The sequence below is a fragment of the Chiloscyllium punctatum genome, chromosome 26 (genome assembly GCF_047496795.1).
Source record: "Chiloscyllium punctatum isolate Juve2018m chromosome 26, sChiPun1.3, whole genome shotgun sequence".
In the NCBI taxonomy this organism is placed as follows: domain Eukaryota; kingdom Metazoa; phylum Chordata; class Chondrichthyes; order Orectolobiformes; family Hemiscylliidae; genus Chiloscyllium; species Chiloscyllium punctatum.
This window is the reverse complement of record NC_092764.1, coordinates 2,724,943-2,746,941: the sequence shown is the minus strand read 5'-3', so window position 1 is coordinate 2,746,941 and position 21,999 is coordinate 2,724,943. Positions and strand designations below refer to the sequence as shown.

The window sequence follows — 21,999 nt, the reverse complement described above, 5'->3', positions numbered from 1 at the left end:
GTATTCCGTGAGATCTAACCTTGCTAACCAGTCTCCCATGGGGAACCTTGTCAAACACCTTACTGAAGTCCATATAGATCACATCTACTGCTCTGCCCTCATCAATCCTCTTTGTTACTTCCTCAAAAAAAACTCAATCAAGTTTGTGAGACATGATTTCCCACACACAAAGCCATGTTGACTATCCCTAATCAGTCCTTGCCTTTCCAAATACATGTACATCCTATCCCTCAGGATTCCCTCCAAAAACCTGCCCACTACCGATGTCAGGGTCACCGGTCTATATTCCCTAGCTTGTCCTCACCACCCTTCTTAAACAGTGGGACCACGTTAACCAATCTCCAGTCTTCCAGCACCTCACCTGTGACTATCAATGATACAAATATCTCAGCAAGAGGCCCAGCAATCACTTCTCTAGCTTCCCACAGAGTTCTCAGGTACACCTGATCAGGTCCAGGGGATTTATCCACCTTTATGCGTTTCAAGACATCCAGCACCACCTCCTCTGTAATATGGATATTTTGCAAGGTGTCACCATCTATTTCCCCACATTCTATATCTTCCATATCCTTTTCCACAGTAAATACTGATGCAAAATACTCGTTTAGTATCTCCCCCATTTTCTGCGGCTCCACACAAAGGCCGCCTTGCTGATCTTTGAGGGGCCTTATTCTCTCCCTAGTTACCCTTTTGTCCATAATGTATTTGTAAAAACAATTTGGATTGTCCTTAACTATATTAGATTAGATTACTTACAGTGTGGAAACAGGCTCTTCGGCCCAACAAGTCCACACCAACATGCTGAAGCACAACCCACCCAGACCCATTCCCCTTCACCTAACACTACGGGCAATTTAGCATGGCCAATTCACCTGACCTGCACATCTTTGGATTGTGGGAGGAAACCGGAGCACCCGAAGGAAACCCACGCAGACACGGGGAGAACGTGCAAACTCCACACAGTCTGTTGCCTGAGGCGGGAATTGAACCCGGGTCTCCGGCGCTGTGAGGCAGCAGTGCTAACCACCGTGCCGCCCACAAGAATAATCTTTGGGATGAAGGGCTTGTCATATGAGGAGTGGTTAAGGACTCTGGGTTTATACTTTATGGAATTTAGAAGGGTGAGGGGGCATCTGATTGAAGCTTAAACAATACCGAGTGGCCTGGTTAGAGTGAATGTGGAGAAAATGTTTCCACTAGTCAAGCAGATTAGGACCCAGGGACATAGCCTCGATGGAGATGAGGAATTTCTTCAGCTGAAGAATACTTAATCTGTGGAAGTCATGACCTCCCCAGCCCTCTGTGGCAAAGTCATTGAATGTATTTAAAACAGAAATAGATAGATTCTGAATTGGTAAGGGGCTTAGGGATTATGGGGAGAAGGCAGGAGAATGTGATTAAGAAACAGATCAGCCATGATCAAATGGTGGAGTAGATTCAACGGGCTGAAAGGTGTAATTCTGCCCCTGTGTCTTATAGTTTTGGGAGAAGCTCAGTCAGGATCACTTTTCAAGGTGCAGCAAGATTAAAAAAAGTCCAGCCTCCTTTAAAAGCAAACATATCAGAGGTTGAGAGAGAATACGAGGAGAAGAAATCCTGAGGTAGCACCTTGTCCAAATTAAGTCATCTGTAGCATCCTGCTCAAAGTCACCCAAGAACAAGTCATCCTGAGTACTGCCATACCTGCAAATAATGAACAGTGTCAGCTTTGCCATGACAGACAAATGACATCACCTTGCAGTGCCACATTCACTGGATTGGGAAAAGGAACCCCATAGCCTTCTGCTTCTGCTTACCCGTGAAATCGAACAGTTTATATTAAATTGACAATGTTGTTTCTTACAAAGTTTATTATTTCACCAATTGGCCAATTTCCTAGTAGGTTATGATTCTCCTCACTATTCACTATCTTGCCAATTTTTGTGAAATCTGCAAACTGCAAAATTGGGCTCACGTACCCAAATCCAGGTAATTTATGTGACCAAAATAATCTTTGTGGGGTTGCACTGCATCCTTTTTTTCCAGCCATTATTGTTTGGAATAAGAGTCCTTTTCCATGAGTTGGAATGTTGTCATTTCTCTCTGGATTGTCTGGGAAAGCTGTCATGTTGTCCATGTGATCTGGGAAACTGTTTTCCTGTCTAATGAGTTGGAATGTCCCCTTACACCGTTAGTCTTCACACAGGCTGGGTCAGCAATATCCTTTATATAGTGCAGTCCTGGAATTACATTATTGACTTCATATCATAATCCCCTTACAATTCTACAGTACAATAAACTGATGTTCAAAATGTAATAGCAAACTTCCAAACATTGTACTTTCAGGGTTAGCAGCAGTCTGTACCGCACTGACCAGCTGACAGTTCAGAACCAGCAGCAACTTTTCTTGGCTATTTCCTCAGCTGGAGTAAGAATTTAATTAATCTGCTGCAGAGATGGTGTAAGTTCAATTTGATTGTAACAGGACAGGGATCATGAGTAAAAACACTTCCAAATTATATAACCACTGAGCTAGTCAGCTGTATTGAAGAAAATATCAATTTTCAACTTCCAGTTGTGTTCTAATGGCATTTATTTCAATGACAACATGACCTATTCCCTTGAGATGGGTCTGTTCACAGAATTTCACAAACACAGCCTGAAATGCACAGGCAACCGGAAGTGTTTAGAGCATTCTCGCAGGTTTGCTTTTACATGATTCGAGGAGTTTGGAGAAGAAAGGGGACAATTACATGATTCCATCATTTCCTGCTGTGGTTAAACTGTGATTGGACTGCTCTGTGTTCAAGTACCTTCCATTAACAGGTCAAATGGTTCTGCCTTCAATTCAAGATAAAGATTTTCCCTTTGGACAGTCACAGCATGGATTAACAAAAGGCAGGTCTTCGTTAACTTATTTACTGGAATTCCACGAAGACATTATGAGCACAATGGACAACAGGGACCCAGTAGATGTGGTGTATCTAGATTTCCAAAAGGCATTCAACAAGGTGCTGGACAAAAGGCTGCTGTTTGAGATAAAGATGCACAGCGTTACGTGTAATGTATTAGCATAGATAGAGGATTGATTAGCGGGAAGGGAAGTGTTGGGATAAATGAGTGCTTTTCTGGTTAGCAATCAGTGACTAGTGGTGTGCCTCAGGGATTAGTATTGGAACTGCAATTATTCACAATTTACGTAGATGATTTGAAGTTGGGGACTACATGTAGTGTGTCAAAGTTTGCGCATGACACTAAGATGAGTGGTAGAGCAAAGTGTGCAGAGGACTGTGGGCGTTTGCAGAGGAGTGTAGTTTAAGTGAGTGGACAAAGGTCTGGCAGATGGAATACAATGTTAGTAAATGTGAAGTCATCCATTTTGATTGGAATAACAGTAAAAGGACTATTACTTGAATGTTAAAATTTTTTTATGCAGAGGGACCTGGGTGTCCTTGTGCATGAAGGCTGGTCTGCAGGTGCAACAAATAATCAAGAAGGTAACTGGTATGTTGTCCTTCATTGCTAAAGGGATTGAGTTTAAAAGCAGAGAGGTAATGTTGCAGCTGTATAGGGTGATGCTGAGGCCACACTTGGAGTACTGCGTGCAGTTTTGGTCTCCTTACTTGAGAAGGGATGTTCTGGCAGTAGAGGGGATGCAGAGGGGGTTCACTAGGTTGATTACGAAATTGAGGGAAATAGTTTATGAGGAGAGACCGAATAGACTAGGATTATATTCATTGGAATTAAGAAAAATGAAGGGGGATCTTAGGGAAACATATAAAATTATGAAGGGAATAGATAGGATTGAAGTAGAAGAATGTTTCCACTGGTGGGTGAAAGTAGGACAAGAGGGCATAGCCTCAAAATTAGGGGGAGCAAAAGGAACATCCAGAGGGTTGTGAATCTGTGGAACTCCCTGCCCAGTGAAGTGGTTGAGGTTGAGGTTTCATTATTGAATTTTTAAACAGTGAAGCAATTAAGGGTGATGGTGAGAGCATGGATAAGTGGAGCTGAGGTCACAAAAAGATCAGCCATCAGTCATCTTACTGAATGTCAGAGTGAGTTCAAAGGGCCAGATGACTTACTCATGCTCCTGGTTCTTATGTCCTTATCTGCTGGTTACCTGGAAAGGTGTACAAATCCAGATAACTAAGCTTCAGTCCCTCTGACCGGTTGTGTTTATTCTATGATAATCCCAATCTGCTTTGGAACTAATTTTTTTTTCCCTGTTCTCACTCAGCATTAACAAACCACACTGAATTCAATAAACTTTGTGATTCAACCTCACACAAAAATGATGCAAACAGCTCACATCTGATCAAAGAAAGCCAACAGTGTATCCTGCAGATGATGAGAAAATAAGTTTTATTGCATCTTTCACTTCCCTGTCATGTACTAATTTCAAATGCTGAAGCTCTTAATTTGCAGAAATAGAGGGGTATTTACGCAGTGATACGCACACACTTGTACAACAGTAGAGGATGTGACTATGTCCTGGCTCTGTGCCTGTTTTCTGTAGAGGACATAGCATTTTGCAGGGATAGTGTTTATTGTCTGTTTGTTTATAAGGGACACGGTGTGTTACAGGGATGGGGTTTACTGTGTGTTTGTTTATAGGGGACACGGTGTGTTCCAGGGATGGGGTTTACTGTGTGTTTGTTTATAGGGGACACGGTGTGTTCCAGGGATGGGGTTTACTGTGTGTTTGTTTATAAGGGACACGGTGTGTTACAGGGATGGGGTTTACTGTGTGTTTGTTTATAAGGGACACGGTGTGTTACAGGGATGGGGTTTACTGTGTGTTTGTTTATAAGGGACACGGTGTGTTACAGGGATGGGGTTTACTGTGTGTTTGTTTATATGGGACACTGTGTTACAGGGATGGGGTTTACTGTGTGTTTGTTTATAGGGGACACGGTGTGTTATAGGGATGGGGTTTACTGTGTGTTTGTTTATATGGGACACGGTGTGTTATAGGGATGGGGTTTACTGTGTGTGTTTGTTTATAGGGGACACAGTGTGTTATAGGGATGGGGTTTATTGGATCCTGGGTCGCAGCTCTGTCGATATCATCAAGAGTGGAGGACACAAGATCAGCGCCCTGGATGTTGAGTGCCATCTTCTGGGACACCCGCATATTTCAGGTTTGAAATATCAGAATAATGTATGAATCTGATTTTCCTTGCTGCTTTCCTTGCTATTTGATATTTTTCACTTGGTTACATGTTCCGGTATACCATCCCAGTGCAGTCAACACCACCATCTTCCTCTTTACCTCACACACACCCACATATCCCCACCACTCTCTCACTCTCTCTCTCTCTCACTTTCTGTTTCTCTCACAAAGGCCTTTTCAATCTCTATCACACACGCACATCCTCCCTCTGATGTGAAGTTACTCCTCCACGATAGCACCCAACAATGCCTTCTCAGCATCAAGGAAGCTAACCTTCTATCCCTGGACTCCATTTACACCCCTCGTTGCCGCAGAAAGGCTATCAACGTCATCAAAGTAAACAGGGAGGAGGCTGGAAGAAAACAGCAGCAAAGTAGGCACTGTCAGGAGTTACAGAAGTCAACATTTCAGGTGTAACGCTTCTTGAGGATCCATCACCAGGGTTGTCCGGAAGAAGGGTTACACCCAAAACGTTGGCTTCTCCACCTCCTGATGCTGCCTGGCTTGCTAGGTTCTTCCAGCCTCCTTTCTCTCTACTTTGGATTCCAGCATCTGCAGTATTTTTGTCTCGTAACATCATCAAATAAATCTTAATTTGCCACCCAGGTAATGCTCTCCTACAACTTCTTCCATCAACCATGAGATACAGAGGCTTGTACGCATGCACTAACATATTCAAGAACAGCTTTTTTCCTGCCATTATTTGTCACAAAGTGAGTTTCTTTTTTCTAGAAGCTGTTCCTTTTCTCAAGGATACTATGTCCTTGGTATTTTTCAGCGGGGTCGTAAACACTATCGGTGCCAATTAGACTGGTTTGGTACAGAGGTTAAAGGGTATTGAGAGGCCTTTTTGTTTATGTGTAAACAGATGAGACTTCAGGCCAAAATGGTCATGTGTTAGACAATAGACAATAGACAATAGACAATAGATGCAGGAGTAGGCCATTCTGCCCTTCGAGCCTGCACCGCCATTCAATATGATCATGGCTGATCATTCCTAATTAGTATCCTGTTCCAGCCTTATCTCCATACCCCTTGACTCCACTATCTTTAAGAGCTCTATCCAATTCTTTCTTAAAAGAATCCAGAGACTGGGCCTCCACTGCCCTCTGGGGCAGAGCATTCCACACAGCCACCACTCTCTGTGTGAAGTAGTTTCTCCTCATCTCTGTCCTAAATGGTCTACCCCGTATTTTTAAGTTGTGTCCTCTGGTTCGGCACTCCCCCATCAACGGAAATATGTTCCCTCCTGCCAGAGTGTCCAGTCCTTTCATAAGCCTATACGTTTCAATCAGATCCCCTCTCAGTCTTCTAAACTCAAGGGTATACAAGCCCAGTCGCTTCAGTCTTTCCGTGTAAGGCAATCCTGCCATTCCAGGAATTGACCTCGTGAACCTACGCTGCACTCCCTCAATAGCCAGAATGTCTTTCCTCAAATTTGGAGACCAGAACTGTACACAGTACTCCAGGTGTGGTCTCACCAGGGCCCTGTACAGCTGCAGAAGCACCTCTTTGCTTCTATACTCAATCCCTCTTGTTATGAAGGCCAGCATGCTATTAGCCTTCTTCACGACCTGCTGTACCTGCATGCTTGCCTTCATTGACTGGTGGACAAGAACACCCAGATCTCTCTGAACAGCCCCTTTACCTAATTTGATACCATTGAGGTAGTAATCTGCCTTCCTGTTCTTGCCACCAAAGTGGATAACCAGACATTTATCCACATTAAACTGCATCTGCCATGCATCTGCCCACTCACCTAACTTGTCCAGGTCACCCTGTAATCCCCTAACATCCTCATCACATTTCACCCTACCACCTAGCTTTGTGTCATCAGCAAATTTGCTAATGTTATTGCTGATACCATCTTCTATATCATTTACATATATTGTAAAAAGCTGCGGTCCCAGCACGGATCCCTGCGGTACCCCACTGGTCACTGCCTGCCATTTCGAAATGGAGCCGTTAATCACTACCCTTTGTTTCCTGTTAGCCAACCAATTCTCTATCCAATCTAGTACTTTGCCCCCAATCCCGTGCGCCCTAATTTTACTCACTAACCTCTTGTGTGGGACTTTATCAAAAGCTTTCTGAAAGTCCAGGTACACTACATCCACTGGATCTCCCTCGTCCATCTTCCGAGTTACATCCTCAAAAAATTCAAGAAGATTAGTCAAGCATGATTTCCCCTTCATAAATCCATGCTGACTCTGTCCTATCCTGTTACTATTATCCAGATGTGCCGTAATTTCATCCTTTATAATAGACTCCAGCATCTTTCCCACCACTGAGGTCAGACTAACTGGTCTATAATTTCCTGCTTTCTCCCGCCCACCCTTCTTAAAAAGTGGCACAACATTAGCCGCCCTCCAATCCTCAGGAACCAACCCCGATTCTATTGAACTCTGGAAAATAATCACCAGCGCATCCACGATTTCCCGAGCCACCTCCTTCAGTACCCTGGGATGCAGGCCATCAGGTCCCGGAGACTTATCAACCTTCAGACCTAACAGTCTCTCCAACACCAAATCCTGGCAAATAGAAATTCCCTTAAGTTCAGGTCCTTCAGCCACTGTTACCTCAGGGTAACAGTGAGCTGTGACCTGTATAATGAAAGAGGGGTGGCGAGCTCTCTAGCTGAGCAGTTCAGTCCAGAACTAGTTCAGAGTTCAACAGTGAGCTGTGTGGAAACTCACTCTCTCTCTTTCTGCCCTTCTAACTTCAACCTGTAAGCATCTGTTCCTTTTTGGTTACTGTGTTTTAGGGGGGTTTACTTATTGGGACTGTTGTGAATATTCGGAACAGCATACTTAAGTCTAGTTTGGACAGGCTGAGTTCTGTAGGGGTTCTTTGTTCTGTTGTTTGTGTTTCTTTGTGTAATCTTGTGAATAAATTTTTGTTATAAAACGTGGAAGTCAACCTAGCTGCCTCACTCTGGGTAATTTTCACTGCACACTTACTAAAACAAATTGCAAAGTTATAATCTCGACTGCCTGCTTAAGAATGTTTTGAGTGGTCTGGCCCAATCCATAATCATACTAGACTGATGAATAGACTCTCTAACTTCAAATAATGTTGTTCTTGTTAATGTTGATCTTGCTTTGCACACGTCCTGTGCGGTGGAACATGTATGCCTCACTCTGTCCAAGTTTTCTTCACCCCACGATCTGTATGTCCTTCCTTACTACAATCTGTCTGTACTGTTCATAAACTACGTTTTTCACTGTACTTAGGTACACGTGACAATAAATCAAATCAGATGCCTGCGTTGGACTTGGATAGACAAAGTCAGAAGTCATACGACTCCATGTTATAGTCCAAAAGGTTTATTTAAAATCACCTTAAAAAAATTGTTGGACTATAACATGGTGTAGTGTGATTTCTTTTTCTCTCACCTTCCAAATTCTCTATTCCTCCACACTCGGTCTCACATCCCTCCACTCACATTTTCTCATACTTCTCTCACTGCTTGTAGGTTTAAGTATGGGCCTATACGAATACCGGGTTTAATTGAGGAAGATGAGCAGCAACAAGGTATGGGCAAATTAAGATTTATTTCCCCCTGAGTCTGCTAGTTATTAAATGGGCAGAGATGGCAGTCAGTGGAGTGGTATGGCCCTGTCAGATGTGGGTGATCAGGGAGCAGTTGAGTGTCCTTGGTGACTGTCTACAGGAAGTCTGTCTGGCTGCAACTCCTCTCAGACCACATGGATGAATTGGAGTGGCAGTTGGAAGCACCGAGGAGCATACAGGAGGCAGAGAGAGTGTGATGGATAGCTTCAGGGAGATGGTCACACCGCAAGTTCAGTCAGGTAGATGAGTAACCATCGAGAGATGTAGGCTATTTTGGAATTGCCTCCCTAACAACATAATGTGTCAACCCACTGCAGGTGGACTGCAGGATGTTATAAAATGGGGGTTGACCCCCATCTGAGAACTAAAACCAAAACACCCATGGAGCAGCACCTCACCCTATAATCTGTAAACGGAGTGTGAACAATGAGGTAACTTGCTTTTCAGCAACTTCTAGTGGTGAAATAAAATAAATCCCTAACATTCACTTTAAAATCAACAAGTAACACTTTATTTATCTAACTCTATTAGTGAACAAAGTAACCGAACTATTAGCAAAAACGAATAAAACCCTTCTACTTACTAACTATTCCCATACAAAGCAAGAATCTGATGGTATGCTATTCCATTAAATATAAATCCCACTCATATATGAAAAAGAATTGAATCTCTCGAAATTACAGCCAGGTTCCGTGTCTTCTGGAATGTTCTGTGCCTTCTCCGTCGATTCCTGTCAGGAATGCCTTCTCTGTTGTTGGTACCATTGTTATTGCGATGGTGTTTTCTCTAAGACATAGATGAGGCTGTGACAGCTAGTGTTTCTCTCTCTCTCTCTCTCTCTCTCGAGAGAGAGAGAGAGAGAGAGAGAGCTATGGGCTGTTGGGTCTGGCAGATGGCAGCTTGCTTTGGGGTCTTTGTCCAATTGTCCCCTTCTTTTATTCTTGTGGTGCCATATCAATATTTCTTACAATAGGGTTGGTCTTATGTTGTCAAAACTTTCAGATTTAAATTTAATAAGTTTTTGGTATCTAAGTAACTGGTTCAATTGTTTGGCTAAATTTGACAGCCTGTTCTCTTGGTAGAAACTACTGCTTGGTCTGCTAACAGTACAGCCTTTCGATACAAACATTTCAACCTGGGTGCTGTCTGTGCAATTGTAAACTTTCAAGCTGCTGATCACAGACATCCAGTTTAAATCTAAGCACAGAAAAAGCACAAGATCTATTAAAGGGACCACACAATGCTTTCCCAATTTTACAATTCTAACTTCCTGTCTCTCAATCTACAATTACTGTACCCAACTTCGCAACAAGGGGTTCAAGAAAGCAGCTCACCACCATCTTCGCAAGGGCAACTAGGGACAGGCAGTGATCGTCAGCAATGCCCACATCCCACAAATGGATAAAAACAGTGAGCTTTCATTGCAAGGGAATTTGAGTCCAGGAGAAAAGTTGTCTTTCTGCCATCGTAGATAGCCTGAGTGAGACCACACCTTTGATTTGATTTATTACTGTCACATGGTACAGTGAAAAGTGTTGTTTTGCAGGCAGGTTGTACTATACAAGTGCTTCAGGGTAGCAGAACAAAATTCAATTATATAGCTTGATCTTCTTATCTAAGGAGGGATATACTTGCCATAGAGGAAGTATAATAGAGCTTCACCAGATTAATCTCTGGGATAGTGAGATTTATTTTAAAAGGAGAGATTGCAGAGGCTGGATCTTTATTCCTAAGAGTTTTGAAGAATGAGGCGTGATCTCATTAGAATTTACAAGATTCTCACAGGGCACAACGGAATGTTTGTTGGTAGAATGTTTCCCTGGATGAATGAATCTTGGGCCAGAGGATATAATCTCAATATAAAGAGCAGGACATTCAAGACTGAGATGAGGAATTTCTTTGACAGACACATGAATAAGTAAGGAATAGAGGGATATGCACCATGTGCAGACAGACGATAACAGTTTAGCATGGCGACATGGTGGGCCAAAGGGCAGATTCCTGTGCTGTACTGCTCTAAGATGGTGATAAATCTGTAAAATTCTCTGCTTCAGAGCACTGTGCAAGCTCAATTATTGACTAGATTCTTCTGCTAATTAAACCAAATATCCAGGAAAGATCACCTCACCTTGTAGTCTGTTAAATTATCAGTGACTGAGAACTCCTAAATTCCACTACTTAATGAAGAATAACATCAAATTTATTCTGTAACTCTAAAAGTGAACATTAAACAACAACTATTCACAACTCTAAGCCCCCCTTTCTCTTAGCTGCTTGTTATTTGCCTCCAACACTGTAACAATATAGTGTTCCAATAAAAACCTGTATAAAAATTACAGCAACTTAATTTCAAAACCGGATGGTAGTTGTCATCTCTGGTGTGGATCTCCTTTCAGCTGAAAATCTCCCTGGGTTGTCTTCTGTCTCTTACTGCAAAGATGTCTCATGTGATTGAGAGGGTTTTGAATGGCAGTTACTCCCTGTCAATGGCAGTTACTCTCTGTCAATGGCGGTTACTCTCTGTCAATGGCGGTTACTCCCTGTCGATGGCGGTTACTCCCTGTCAATGGCGGTTACTCCCTGTCGATGGCGGTTACTCTCTGTCAATGGCAATTACTCCCTGTCAATGGCAGTTACTCTCTGTCAATGGCGGTTACTCCCTGTCAATGGCAGTTACTCTCTGTCGATGGCAGTTACTCCCTGTCAATGGCAGTTACTCCCTGTCGATGGCGGTTACTCCCTGTCGATGGCGGTTACTCCCTGTCGATGGCGGCTACTCTCTGTCGATGGCGGCTACTCCCTGTCGATGGCGGTTACTCCCTGTCGATGGCGGTTACTCCCTGTCGATGGCGGTTACTCTCTGGCTGGCTTTCAAAATGCCTGCTTTTTTTATACCGCAAGCATCGGATTGTCTTGTTGGTGTGATATTGGCAAAACACTAAATTCAAACTCGATTGGGTTTTAGTTTCCTAAGGCATAATTTAAACTGATTGGTTAGATTTGAATTGTTGTGAAACCAACTCAGGTATCTATTTCACAGCCAATTGTTACATATTTACAATTTTCCAGTAAACTGAGACTGCTAGTTAGTCATATGATAGGTGCTTGTAAGCGTTCAGTGTAAAACAGCAGTCACTCTCTCTTAAAGGTACAGTACACACCTTCAACTTCATAACAACAATAATGGCTTTAGGGATAAGGAGTGGCAAGTGAAATTGAGGAGATGATCAGCCATGGTCTGGAATGGTAGAACAGGTTTGACCGACTGAATAGTCTATTTCTTTTCCTAAAATGTCATTTACACGGTTACACTTCTATACTTTCACATATTTTCTTTCTTTCTGAATACAGACACATACACACTGAGACATGTCCCCAACCCCGCTATCCCTGCCCCAGAACCCTGGACCCCACTCCCCCTTCCTCCCCACTATTCCCCCTGCATATCCCTCCACTGCCCAGGAGCTGCCTACCTTATTCTTGCACATTCTTTGTCATTGTAGATGTTGCAGTTATTGGTGCTCCTGATCTGACCTGGGGACAGAAGGTGGTCGCAGTTGTACAGTTAAAAGAAGGACGTTCACTATCCCAGAAGGAGCTGAAGGAATGGGCCAGGTAAGGGGAGGGGGTTGGAAATAAGGTGCGGGGAGGGGGGGGGGGTCGGGGTGAGGGGGATCAGGGTGCGGGGAGAGGTGGGGTCAGGGTGTGGGGAGAGGTGGGGTCAGGGTGCGGGGAGAGGTGGGGTCAGGGTGCGGGGCGAGGGGGGATCAGGGCACGGGGCGAGGGGGGATCAGGGCACGGGGCGAGGGGGGGTCAGGGCGCGGGGCGAGGGGGGGTCAGGGCGCGGGGAGAGGCGGGGTCAGGGAGAGGGGGGTCAGGGCGCGTGGCTAGGGGTGGTCAGGGGGAGAGGGATTCGGCGCGGGGAGAGGCGGGGTCAGGGCGCGGGGAGAGGCGAGGTCAGGGCGCGCGGCTAGGGGTGGTCAGGGGGAGGGGGAGGCGGGGTCAGGGCGCGGGAAGGGGCGGGGTCAGGGTGCGGGGAGAGGCGGGCTCAGGGCGCGGGGAGAGGCGGGCTCAGGGCACGGGGAGAGGGTGGTCTGCGCGCGAGGAGAGGCGGGGTCAGGGCGCGGGGAGAGGGGGGTCAGGGCGCGGGGAGAGGCGGGGTCAGGGCGCGGGGAGGGGGGTCAGGGCGCGGGGAGAGGCGGGGTCAGGGCGCGGGGAGGGGGGTCAGGGCGCGGGGAGATGGGGGGTCAGGGCGCGAGGAGAGGGGGGGTCGGGGAGAGGGGGGTCTGGGCGCGGGGAGAGGGGCTTCATGGCATGGGGAGAGGTGGGGTCATGGTGTGGGGAGAGGGGGGTCTGGGCGTGGGGAGAGGCGGGGTCAGGGCGCAGGGGGGTCAGGGCACGGGGTTCAGGGCATGGGGAGAGGGGGGTTCAGGGCGCGGGGAGAGGGGGGTTCAGGGCGCTGGGAGAGGGGGGTTCAGGGCGCGGGGAGAGGGGCGTCAGGGCACGGGTGGGGGGGGTCAGGGCGCGTGGAGAGGGGTGTTCAGGGCACGGGGAGAGGGGGGTCTGGGCGTGGGGAGAGGCGGGTTCAGGGCGTAGGGGGGTCAGGGCACGGAGTTCTGGGCATGGGGAGAGGCAGGGTCAAGGGGTGGTGGAGTGGGGGCCAGGGCGGGGGGAGGGGGTCAGTGTGATGTTAGTGAACAGCACTAAGGTTGCGCTTGGCTGTTATGACCTGAGTGATGACTGGGTTTTGGGGGTTGGTGTGACAAGTCATCGTGAGGGTTAAAACTGCTGTACTGGTTAACTATGATCACTGATTTTATTTTGATTACAGGCAGCATTTACCCACCTACAGTCTCCCCACGGAATTGATCCTTGTGGAGGAGATACCTCGCAACAATATGGGAAAAGTGAACAAGAAAGATCTACTCAAACATTTTTATCCCCCAACCAGCAAATAGGCTGGATTCCTGCAAGTCACAGTTTCTACACCTTGCTATCTCACCATCACGACATAGTGAAGATCTAAAACCTTCTCAGATCCCATCTTAGTCTAATCCTCTCCCGTCATCATTGATAGGGAACAAATAACAGATTGGCATCATTGGGGGCAGAATGATTGAACGAGACATGGTGCCCTTTATTAACAGTATCAAGTGGAATTCTTTCTACTGGTCACCTGTTTGCTGACCAGTTTAAATTGGACTGTAGCCTAACTGCCAGGACAAAGACTTTTGCCATGAAAATAGAAATTTGAATCTCTTGTGATTATTCCGGTCTTTTCAGTGTTATGCAATGTTTTGGAGTGTTAATTATTTATATGTAAGACCATAAGACACAGGAGCACAAATGAGGCCATTTGGCTCGAAGTGTCTACTCTGCCATTCTATCAAGCGTGATTGATTGGTTTCTCAACCCCATTTTCCTACTTTTTCCCTTGGCAGTCAAGAACTTATCTATCTCTGTTTTAAATGTACTCAATAACCTGGCCTCCACAGCTTTCTGAGGCAATGAATTCGGCAGATTCCACACTCTCCGGCTGACGACATACCTCCTTATCTCCTTTCTAAAAAGTCTTCCCTTTACTCGAAGGCTGTGCTCTGGGGTCTTTGTCTCTCCTGCCAATGGAAACATCTTCCCATCATCCACTCTGTCCAGGCTGTTCCGTATTCTGAAAGTTTCAATCAGATCCCCCCCTCATCCTTTTACTGTTATGTATGTACTGTTACCGTTCATCTTTCTAGAGTGCTGCATATTAATTCTGTATTTCCTTCTGTGCAGGAGCCAAGTTTCCTATGCCACATTTTGATTGAAAGCAAATTCATGACATCACTTCCGGGGAAATAGTTTGAAACCAGCAAACTTGTAGGGTTTTATTTGAGGATATGATTAGGGCCCTGGATGAGAATAATTTACGAACAAAATCTTCTTGGATGTTCTGGAAACTTGTGAAATGCCCATGTTAAGGCATGCTGTTCAGAGATGGAGTACCATGGTCGTAATGCGTAATGCTGGTGTAGGAATCCTGCAGTCAGTAAATTCTAGTCCATAGATGTAGTTTGGCATGGAGATTTGTGATGTTCCACAGGGCTTGGTCCATGGACCATGGTCACCTACTGTACACAGCACTGATTCATGATCTGGAGACTGCTGTTTGGAGTATGCGTGTAAAATTGCAAACAATGCAAATATATCCAAGAGTTAAGATAATAAAAGAATTCAATCAATTCCAGCAATGTAAGATGTAGCCTATTTTCCTTCCAAATTTCATTTTAAAACTTGCCCAGGAATAGACTGCTCGATTTTAAATGGCACCTTCCACCCTCAGAATGGAGATTTGCCAATAAGAGGAGTTGTGGGGGAGTTGTTGAGCTGTGGCTGCAGTCCATTCCTCATGGTCATGGCGGTCATGGCTTGAGCAACAGTTCCAGCCTTGAATTGGGGTCTGTTCTCTTCCTCTGCAACAGTGCATTGTGAATGATCTCTCAGCCCGTAGGAGTTAATTTGGGCAGTCAGTTGATTCGCAGGCCCCAGTCCACAAGAGTTGGGATATTCTCCTGGTTATGATGGCAGTTGGAGTATCAGCAGCAATAAGGTGGCTTTGACAGAGGTGATGTACTGGTCTGGTCATCGGTGACAGGTGCTGCTTCTCCTTGCTGTTGCATCCTTAGGGAAAGGTTGGGCAGCTGCAGAGTATGGTGTCCTGTAATCACTTAGGAAATCAAGAGGCTGTGTATGGAACAAAAAATGTAATTTCTTCTAACTTTGCATGATATATTTCGATAAATGGAATGCTAAAAGGGTCAATACAATGTACGTGTTTTATCATTGGTGGGGAATGATACTTTGTAGGGAAACAGAATATTATTTAAATTGGGAAACTGCAGAATGCTGTGGCACAGAGGGATCTGAGTGTCTCTGTATATGAATCATAAAAAGTGAGCATGGAGATGCAACAAAACATTAGGCAGGCCAATGAAATATTGGCCTTTGGGAAGGGTGAAGCCTTTCTTCTCTAGTATTCTTCCAGAGGTGAGTTAAGGGTTTCAGGGAACAGGCAGGCAAGTGGATTGAAGGTCACAGTCAGATTAGCTGTGGCCCAGTCTTCTGTCTCCAGTGATTCAAAGAAAGGCATGAAAATAAAAGATAAACTAACGTTGGGTTGTATGGAAGGTTGTCCGTTTTTAATATTGGACATGCTGATGGTGTGATCATTTCTGTCCCATTTCAGATACTATACATGTTGGGAAACAAAGTGGTCCTGGGAAAGGTCCATGGAGAGCTTCAAATATGATTGCTAGTTTAAAGAACCTCCGCTTCTTCAAACTATTTAAAGCAACATAAAGTTCGTAGAAGTCAGACAGAGCTGCAAATTCATGGACTCGATTGTGTTAGACTGGAATCACCAATAAAATCTAACAGATGAAGTCAGGAAACTATGACTATCATCTGTGTTGTAGTTGTGATTTGCTGGAATCGTTAAATACAAAAGAGGTAGATGGAGGTTCAACTAGAACAGGGAATGCTTTATCGTGCATCCTTTCACCTCCACAGTTAGTCTTAGACATCTTATTCATCCCCCCATCTTTATTTCTACAATCCCCTTATCATTACATATACATCCAACAGTTATGGCTATTAAGCAACCATTGGATCTAGCGTATATACAGTGTCAGGAATATTTACAAAAGAAAATGGATAAAGAAAACAACCCTTCCATTGTCTATATTTTCATGATCTGTCTTTCCGAAATGGTGATTTCTCAAAGATTATTATATAAAATGCGGAGGATTGGGATTGTGAGAGATGTAGCAGTTTGGATCAGTAATTGGCTTGCTGCAAGAAAACAGAGGGTTGTAGTTGATGGAACATGTTCATCTTGGTATCCAGTTACTAGCGGCATACCGCAAGGGTCGGTGTTGGGTCCACTGCTGTTCGTCATTTTTATAAAGGACCTGGATGAGGGCTTAGAAGGGTGGGTTAGTAAATTTGCAGACGACACTAAGGTCGGGGAGTTGTGGATAGTGACGAAGGATGTAGTAGGTTGCAGAGAGATATAGATAGGATGCAGAGTTGGGCTGAGAGGTGGCAAATGGAGTTTAATGTGGACAAGTGTGAGGTGATACACTTTGGCCAGAGTAATCGGAATGCAAAGTACTGGGCTAATGGTAGGATTCTTGGGAGTGCAGATGAGCAGAGAGATCTCTGTGTCCATGTACACAGATCCCTGAAGGTTGCCACCCTGATTGACAGGGTTGTTAAGAAGGCATGCAGTGTTTTGGCCTTTATTAATAGAGGGATTGAGTTCCAGAACCAGGAGGTTATGCTGCAGCTGTACAAAGCTTTGGTACGGCCACACTTGGAGTATTGTGTACAGTTCTGGTCACTGCATTATAAGGAGGATGTGGAAGCTTTGGAAAGGATGCAGAGGAGATTTACTAGGATGTTGCCTGGTATGGAAGGAATGTCTTACGAGGAAAGGCTGAGGGACTTGAGGCTGTTTTCGTTAGAGAGAAGAAGGTTGAGAGGTGACTTAATAGAGACATAATATAATCAGAGGGTTAAACCATAGCAACACAACGGTTGGAGGAGGAGTGCCTTATTTTCCGCTTAGGAACCCTCCAACCACAAGGGATGAACTCAGATTTCTCCAGTTTCCTCATTTCCCCTCCCCCCACCTTGTCTCAGTCCCAACCCTTGAACTCAGCACCACCTTCCTAACCTTCTTCCTGACCTCTCCGCCCCCACCCCCACTCCGGCCTATCACCCTCACCTTAACCTCCTTCCACCTATCGCATTTTCAACGCCCCCCCAAGTCCCTCCTCCCTACCTTTTATCTTAGCCTGCTGGACACACTTTCCTCATTCCTGAAGAAGGGCTCATGCCCGAAACGTCGATTCTCCTGTTCCTTGGATGCTGCCTGACCTGCTGTGCTTTTCCAGCAACACATTTTCAGTGGAGATAGGTATAATACAGATGTCAGAGGTAGTTTCTTTACTCAGAGAGTGGTAAGGGTATGGAATGCTCTGCCTGCAACGGTAGTAGATTCGCCAACTTTAAGTGCATTTAAGTCGTCATTGGACAGGCATTTGGACGTACGTGGAATAGTGTGGGTGGGATGCGCTTCAGATTAGTATGACAGGGCGGTGCAACATCGAGGGCCGAAGGGCCTGTACTGTGCTGTAATGTTCTATGTTCTCCTCGTCTCTGGAACCTTTTCGAGTGTAGTCTCCTGGGCTTCCAGAAGCTCCTATTGTTCTGCAGGTAGTCCCCGCCTGGCTGGTGTTACCCTGTGACACTGCTGTTGTTTTACCCCTTGGTATGGCCAACCCTGGCTCAGAGACACACGACTCACAGTCAAAGAGTTGTACAGTGTGGAAACAAGACATAGAATGTTACAGCACAGTACAGGTACTTCAGCCCTCGATGTTGCATCGACCTGTGAAAATAATCTGATGCCCATCTAACCTACATCATTCCATTATTATCCAGATGTATGTCCAAGGCTCATTTAAGTGTCCGTAACATTGGCAAGTCTACTACCATTGCAGGCAGGCTGTTTCACACCTCTACTACTCTCTGAGTGAAGAAACTACCCCTAATATCTGTCCTAAATCTCTCACCCCCTCAATTTAAAGCTGTGTCCCCTCGTGTTAGCCTTCACCATCCAAAGAAAAAGGCTCTTCCTGTCCACCCTATCTAACCCTCTGATTATCTTATAAGTCTCGATTAACTCAGTTCTCAACCTTCTTCTCTCCTATGAAAACACGCTGAGTTCCCTCAGCCTTTCCTCGTAAGACATTCCTTCCATACCAGGCAACATCCTAGTAAATCTCCTCTGCACCCTTTCCAAAGCTTCCACATCCTTCCTATAATGCAGTGACCAGAACTGTACACAATACTCCCAAGTGCGGCCACATCAGTGTCTTGTACAGCTGAAGCATGATCTCGTGGCTCCGAAATGCAATTCCCCTACCAATAAACACCAACACACCATATGCTTTCTTAACAACCCTATCAACCTGGGTGGCAACTTTCAGGGATTTATGCACCTGGACACTGAGATCTCTGTTCACCTACACTGCCAAGAATCTTACCATTAGCCCAGTAATCTGCATTCCTGTTACTTCTTCCAAAGTGAACTACCTCACATTTTTCTGCATTAAACTCCCTTTGCCACTTCTCAGCCTAGATCTGTATCTTATCTATGTCCCTCTGTAATCCACATCTTTCAGCACTAGCCACAACTCTGCCTACCTTAGTGTCATCTGCAAATTTACTAACCCATCCTTCTATGCCCACATCCAGATCATTTATAAAAATGACAGCAGTGGCCCCAAAACAGATCCTCGCAGCACGCCACTGGTAACTGAGCTCCAGGATGAACATTTCCCATTAACCACCACCCTCTGTCTTGCTTCAGCTAGCTTATTTCTGATCCAAATTATTAAATCGCCCTCAATCCCGAAACTCCATATTTTGTGCAATAGCCAACCTGTGGAACCTTATCAAATGCCTTACTGATGTCCACATACACCACATCAACTGCTTTACCTTCATCTATCTGTTTTGTCACCTTCTCAAAGAACTCAATAAGGTTAGTGAGGCATGACCTACCCTTCACAAAACTGTGTTGACTATCCCTAATCTAATTATTCCTTTCTAGATGATTATAAATCCTATCTCTTATAACCTTTTCCAACACCTTACCAACAACCGAAGTAAGGCTCACTGGCCTATAATTTCCAGGATTGTCTCTACTCCCCTTCTTAAACAAGGGAACAACATTTATTATCTTCCAGTCTTCTGGCACTACTCCTGTCGACAATGATGACATAAAGATCAAAGCCAATTTCCTCCTTAGCTTCCCAGAGAATCCGAGGATAAATCCCATCCGGCCCAGGGGTCCTATCGATTTTCAGATCTTCCAAAATTGCTAAAAACCTCCTCTTTCTCAATCCCATCTAATCCTATAGTCTGTATCTCCGTATTCTCACTAGCATTGCCCTTTTCCAATGTGAATACTGATGACAAGTATTCATTTAGCACTTCACCATGTCCTCAGATTCTACACACAACTTTCCACTACTGTCTTTGATTGGCTCTTATCTTACTCTAGTCATTGTTTTATTTCTGATATACCTATAGAAGGCCTTAGGGTTTTCCTTGATCCTATATGCCAACAACTTCTCATGCCCCCTTCTGGTTCTTCTTAGCCCTCTGTTTAGATTTTTTTCTTCCTAACTTATAACACTCAAGCCCCCTAACTGAACCTTCACACCTCATCCTCACATAAGCCTTCCTCTTCCTCTTGACAAGCGCTTCAACTTCTTCAGTAAACCATGGCTCCCTCTCTCAAAACCTTCCTCCCTGCTTATCAAGGACCCGCAGTAGATGTTCCTTGAATGAGCTCCACATTCAAGTTTGTCCTCCCCTGCAGTTTCTTTCCCCATCCTCTGCATCCTAAGTCTTGCCTAATCGCATCATGGTTGCCTTTCCCCCAGTAATGAGTGTGTTGCTGGAAAAGCACAGCAACCCTTCCTGATGAAGGGTTCCAGCCCGAAATGTCGATTCTCCTGCTCCTTAGATGCTACCTGACCTGCTGTGCTTTTCCAGCAACACACTCTTGACTCTGATCTCCAGCATCTGCAGACCTCACTTTCTCCTAGTTGATTTCTCGCAGTTATGCCTCTTTCCCCGTGGTATATACCTATCCCTGTCCATTGCTATTGTAAACATAACCAAATTGTGGTCCCTATCGCCAAAGTGCTCACCTACCTCCAAATCTAACAGCTGGCCGGGTTCATTACCCAGTACCAAATTCAATATGGCATCACCCCTTGTTGGCCTGTCTACATACTGTGTCAGAAAACTATCCTGCACACATTGAACAAAAACTGACCCTTCCAAACTACTTGAACTATAGTATTCCCAGTCAATATTGGGTAAGTTAAAGTCCCACATAACAACCACCTGTTACTCTCACACCTATCAAGAATCATCTTTACAACCCATTCCTCTACATCCCTGGAAAAATTCAGAGGCCTACAGAAAACTCCCAACAGGGTGTCCTCTCCTTTTTAACCTCAGCCCATACTAACTCAATGGATGAGCCCTCAGACGTTCTCTCAGCTGCTGTAATACTATCCTTGATTAACAATGCCACAGCCCTGCCTCTTTTACCATCTTCTCTGTTCTTGCTGAAAGACCTAAATACCAGAATCTGCAACAACCATTCCTGTACCCCCTCTAGCCATGTCTTTGAAATGGCTACAACGTCAAAATCCCAGGTACCAACCCATACTGCAAGTTCACCCACCTTATTCTGGGTGCTGCTGGCATTGAAATACATACATTTCAAAGCAACATCTGGTTGCCGGTGCTCTCTCATTACCTTGTAAACCTAACCTATACCTCACTACCCTCAACCTCCATTACACTGGAACAACAATTCAGGTTCCCAACCCCCTGCTGCATTAGTTTAACCCCCCCCCCACCCCCACCCCCACCCCCAACCCCAGGATATTGGTCTCCTTCCGGTTCAGGTGAAGACTAACCTTTTTATAGAAGTCCCACCTTCCCCAGAATGAGCTCCAATTATCCAAGAATCCAAAACCCTCCCTCCTGCACCATCCCTCCAGCCATTTGTTCAGCTTCACTCTCTCCCTGTTCCTCACTTCACTAACACATGACTTGGGCAACAAACCAGAGATAGCAACTCTCCTTATTCTGGCTCTAAGCTTCCATCCTAGCTCCCTAAATTTCTGCCTTAGATCCCCACCTTTCTTCCTACCTACGATCCTTCAGTCCAACTCACCCATGCCAACCAAATATCCTAAATAAATTTACTCCTATTTGCCAGCAGTTGGCCCATATCCCTCCAAACCCTTCCCATTCATATACTTATCCAAATGCCTTTTAAATGCTGTAATTGTACCAGCCTCCACCATTTTCTCTGGCAGCTAATTCCATACATGTACCACCCTCTGCATGAAACAGTTGCCCTTAGGTTTCTTTTAAATCTTTCTCCTCTCACCTTAAACCTATGGCCTCTAGTTTTGGACTCTCCCACCCCAGGGAAAAGACCTTGATTATTTACCCTATCCATGCCCCTCATGATTTTATAAACCTCTATAAGGTCACCCCTCAGCTTCCGACGCTCCAGGGAAAACAGCCCAGCCTGTTCAGCCTCTCCCTATAGGTCAAATCCTCCAACCTGTGCAACATCCTTGTAAATCTTTTCTGAGCCCTTTCAAATTTCACATCTTTCTGAT

At 45.1% G+C, this 21,999-nt stretch overlaps 1 protein-coding gene across 6 annotated transcripts in view; it reads left to right on the top strand.

Annotated features, from left to right (window-relative positions):
* The window catches only part of acsf3 (acyl-CoA synthetase family member 3), a 76,118-nt gene extending 61,166 nt beyond the window's left edge, over nucleotides 1-14,952 (top strand). For 4 of the 6 annotated variants that reach the window (XM_072595759.1, XM_072595760.1, XM_072595763.1 and 1 more), the window contains 3 exons: nucleotides 4,989-5,123; nucleotides 12,232-12,343; nucleotides 13,560-14,952. In XM_072595759.1, coding sequence (XP_072451860.1) covers nucleotides 4,989-5,123; nucleotides 12,232-12,343; nucleotides 13,560-13,686 — 374 coding nt within the window. In that variant the 3' untranslated portion in view covers nucleotides 13,687-14,952. Of the gene's footprint in view, nucleotides 1-4,988; nucleotides 5,124-12,231; nucleotides 12,344-13,559 lie in introns of those variants that run through there. The other 2 variants (XM_072595761.1, XR_011964223.1) reach the window with 2 other exon arrangements.
* The last annotated feature ends 7,047 nt before the right edge of the window (nucleotides 14,953-21,999 follow it).